Genomic DNA, 4,485 nt, shown 5'->3' on the forward strand with positions numbered 1-4,485 from the left:
CAGTCCAATAGATCACCAATAGACCAGTCCAATAGATCAGTCCAATAGACCAGTCCAATAGATCACATTGGATCAGTCAAATAGATCACTAATATATCAATCCAATAGATTAGTCCAATAGATCACAATTGATCCCTCCAATTTATCACTAATAGATTCGTCCAATAGATCACCAATAGATCACAATATATCAATCCAATAGATCACAATAGATCAATCCAATAGATCACAATAGATCAATCCAATAGATCACAGTAGATCCATCCACTTGATCAGTCAAATAGATCACCAATAGATCAGTTCAATAGATCAGTCCAATAGATCACTAATAGATCACTAATATACTATTGGGCTGATCTATCAGTGATCTATTGGGCTGATCTATCAGTGATCTATTGGACTAATCTATTAGTGATCTATTGGTGATCTATTGGACTGATCTATTAGTGATCTATTGGACTGATCTATTAGTGATATATTGGACTGATATTAGTGATCTATTAGTGATCTATTGGAGTGATATATTAGTGATCTATTGGACTGATCAGTCCAATAGATCACCAATAGATCACTAATAGATTAGTCCAATAGATCACTAATAGATTAGTCCAATAGACCAGTCCAATAGATCACTAATAGATCAGTCCAATAGATCAGTCCAATAGATCACTAATAGATTAGTCCAATAGATGTTGACACTACTGTATGATTGTATGGTTGTTTCCTAGTTTTAATCTGATGTTGTTTCTAAACTTCTCTTGAAGATCTTCTATTCTCTCATGTAGTCAGCGACCACTGGCCGGGGCCGGGCCCAAGAGGCCAGACCAACCCCGCCCTCAGCGACACCAGCGTCCAGGAAGTCCTACAAGATGTTAGGGTCAGCGTACAGGAAGTTGGCGTGCTCCCCAGCACCAGCAGTGCTGCCACGCCCCCGGAACCAGATGCATGCACAGGATTGGACAAGCATCAGATGCGTCATGTTTATACGCAGCAGGACAGCCAATCAGACTGCGAAGGGGCTGGGGGTGCTGGGATGCAGGATAATACACAGACATTCTCCTTGCGGTCAGTGTCTCTTGTCGTATAGTTTTTGATTGATTGATTGATTGATTGAGCCCAAAGTATTTCTTTGCAAAGTTTCTCTTCGTTCAATTCAAGTCAGTTCAATACACATTAATTTATCCCCTCAAGAGCAATTACAAAAGACAAGTCATTTAATTCCTTTGATGCAACCTGCCTCTAGATCATAAAACATGGCTGAAATATTATGTAACAGGCCTATCCTTGATGCTGTTCATGTTCTCATGTTGCAGGGAGGGAACGAACATTGAGGTGCGTGTAGAGATCGAGGCCCATCCACGAGGCGCACGTCAGTCCAGCCTCAGTAGCATCCTGTCCAGTCGCAGCCTATCAGCTGAGTCCCTGGGTCGAGCGCACTCAGTAGGCCGCGCCCACTCGCAAGATCACCTGGGCCACGCCCACTCCCAGGAACATCTGTGTGCCTCTGAACATGAAGAAGAGAGCGGAGAAAAGGAAAGAGGAGGAAGAGAGGGAGAAAGCAGGGACCACCTGCATGTTTTTGAGACGGACAATGTCTGAGCTCCGCCTACTATTTAGGCCACACCCTGTTTCCACTACAGGCTCCTCCCACCAGCTGTCTTCCTGCTCCACCGTCTAAGAGTCTGGGACATGGAGAGAGAGAAAAGGAGAGCGAGAGAGAGGAGGGAGAGATGGAAAAGGTGTGTTTGTGAAAAATAGACAAAATAAAGAGGGCCGCTTGCCAACACAGATGCATCAAAACAAACCAGAAATGACTGAAAGCATGTTGATTGACTAGTTTTGTGGGTGTTAGCCTCACTTTACTGTGTCCTTTCAGAAGAGACTGCCCCCCCCCTCCCCACAGCTCCAATCTACACTGGTCTATTTAATGATTATTTAAATAAAAATGATTACAAGCCCTTCTCTACCTATAACCCCGCGACTTATAGATGATCTAGAGTCGTTTGTATCATGTCTCATAGGTTGGAGTGCTGATCTCGGACCAGTTTTGCCTTTCCGATCACAATAAATACGATTATTATAGACAGAGAGAGACCTGATCCTAGATCAGGCACTCCTACACAGGTGATACATACAACGCCTAATATCCCTCTTTCCATCTATAAGATACATTTTAAGAGATGCTAAAAGCATGTTTTGTTCGTAGGGGTTAGCCATAATGTAACATGCCTGCATCAACTCTCTCTTCTGTCTGACACTGATGAGGTATTGAAATGCTTCCTGCCGCTTTCCCGTGTTGATGATGAATGCGATAGAACGTTGAGAGGCTACTGTGTAAAAAGGGTCTAATGAAAGGGGGGGGGGGGGGGAGTTCCTCAAAGGGTTATTTCAGTATTAGTCAGATACAGTGGTAAACCGACTGTTAATGCAACACGCTTTTATACATGCTGGTCCACTTTACAGGCCTTGGTTTGAAATGCAGTCGCCCTCGACTATATGAACTGGTTGGTGATCTCAGAATTCATAGTAGACCACTTTGACCTATTCTGGTTTCAAGCTGATGTTCCCTTGTATCACAACCTTCCATTGAGGAGGTTGGGGGGTGGTGTGGTGTGTGTCGTGTGCGGGGGGGGGGGCGGAAGGGCGCTATATGTTTTGGTCAAGGCATGCATTCTTTCACTGCTGTGAATCTAAGCAATATTCAGGGACCAGGCTCTGTGATGTTTAGAGCCAGACATATCCTACGGACTCTGGCTGCCTGCATCCCAAATGGCACCCTATTCCCTACCCCACTGGGCACAGACGTCAGTTACACGTCTAGTTTTGATTTACATTTGGTTGAGTTTGTAAACTAACATGAATTCAATGTGAAATGAACAACAACAACAACAAAAATGTCACTGTCATTTGGGTTTAGATTAAAAGTTTGGTGAAAACAAATGTCCGTTTTTGTCACGAGAATTTCTATCCCAATGTTCTAAACAAACTATTTTATATCTCTGTCTAATTCCTGAAGGTTGTAAATCTCCAGTTAATAGACAGTCTCAGCCTGCAATAGATCAATACTTTATTCAGAGAGCGCTCTGCGAATCTTTTTAAACACACACACAAGTTCAAATCTTAAGTTACGCCTTGCTCAGACAGTTACTTTTCCACTACACACATACATTGTTTATCATATTCTGCAACATGTTTCATAATTTTCTGCAAGCCTAACAATTTCTCCCCTCCACGGGTGGGGACAGAATGTCCTGTTATTGGTTTTCACAGTAGCACAACTTGTCTGTCGATAGCTCCTCTTATCCTTTGTTTCACACTTGCACCCTGCTTACATAGCTAAACAGGAACAAAATGTCCTGGTTCTAATTATGATTCTAATACATTTCACACAATTATATGGTTTCAGGGTGGAATACTTTAGTCATTATCTTAAACGACGTACAGATTCTTCTATCAGTTTTCCACATTGATTCAACGTCATCACGTTGCATTTTTGGGTTGAAATTACTTGGAAACAACTTTGATTCAACAAATGTTTTTTGCCCGCTGGGATCATAATTCACTACTTCTGACCAGGGCCCATAAGGACTAGGGTGCTATTTAACCAGGGCCCATAGGGATCTGGTTAAAAGTAGTGCACTATATTAGGGAATAGGGTGCCATTTGGGAATGTACTATCTTAACAGAGATCCATAATACAGTATTTCACTAGCAACAGCAGCAGTAGCAGCACAGTCCTCTAGCTAGGGCTTAGAACAGGGCTGGGTCACTCTGATAGTAGCAGCACGGTCCTCTAGCTAGGGCTTAGAACAGGGCTGGGTCACTCTGATAATAGCAGCCACCCAGGGTCCCTAATGCTAGGGCTTAGAACAGGGCTTGAGTCCACTCTGATAGTAACAGCAACGGTCCAGCGAGCTATGCCTAGGGCTGTATCGAACTAGGCATGGAAGTCCTACTGAATAGTAGCAGCACGGTTCCCCTAGCTAGGGCTTAGAACAGGGCGAGTCACTCTGATAGTAGCAGCACGGTCCCTCTAGCAGGGCTTGAGAACAGGGCTGGGTCACTCTGATAGTAGCAGCACGGTCCTAGCTAGGGCTTAGAGACACATGGGTCCGGACCTCTGATAATAGCTCCAGCGACGGGTCCTCTCTAGCTAGGCGCTCTCAAGAAACACAGGAGACCGCTGGGTCACCTCTGATAGTAGCAGCACGGTCCCTCTAGCTAGGGCTATTAGAGACAGGGCTGGTACATCTGATAGTAGCGCAGCACGGTCTCTAGCTAGGGCTTAGAACAGGGCTGGGTCACTCGATAGTAAGCAGCACGGTCCTCTAGCATAGGGCTATAGCAACAGGGCTCGGGTCACTCTGATAGTAGCAGCCACGCGTCTCTAGCTAGGGCTTAGAACAGGGCTGGTCACTCCTGATTAGTAGTCAGCGCACGGTCCTGCTAGCTAGGCTTAGAACAGGGCTGGGTTCACTCTGATAG

The 4,485-nt window shown here is 44.7% G+C and overlaps 1 protein-coding gene across 1 annotated transcript in view; it reads left to right on the plus strand.

Moving 5' to 3' along the window:
• LOC112071761 (E3 ubiquitin-protein ligase RNF19A) overlaps positions 1-2,353 on the plus strand; it is a 48,233-nt gene extending 45,880 nt beyond the window's left edge. Inside the window, 2 exon segments of the mRNA XM_070439507.1 lie at positions 765-1,065; positions 1,314-2,353. Coding sequence (XP_070295608.1) covers positions 765-1,065; positions 1,314-1,599 — 587 coding nt within the window. The 3' untranslated portion in view covers positions 1,600-2,353.
• The last annotated feature ends 2,132 nt before the right edge of the window (positions 2,354-4,485 follow it).

The sequence above is a fragment of the Salvelinus sp. IW2-2015 genome, unplaced genomic scaffold, assembly GCF_002910315.2.
Source record: "Salvelinus sp. IW2-2015 unplaced genomic scaffold, ASM291031v2 Un_scaffold1710, whole genome shotgun sequence".
Taxonomy (NCBI): domain Eukaryota; kingdom Metazoa; phylum Chordata; class Actinopteri; order Salmoniformes; family Salmonidae; genus Salvelinus; species Salvelinus sp. IW2-2015.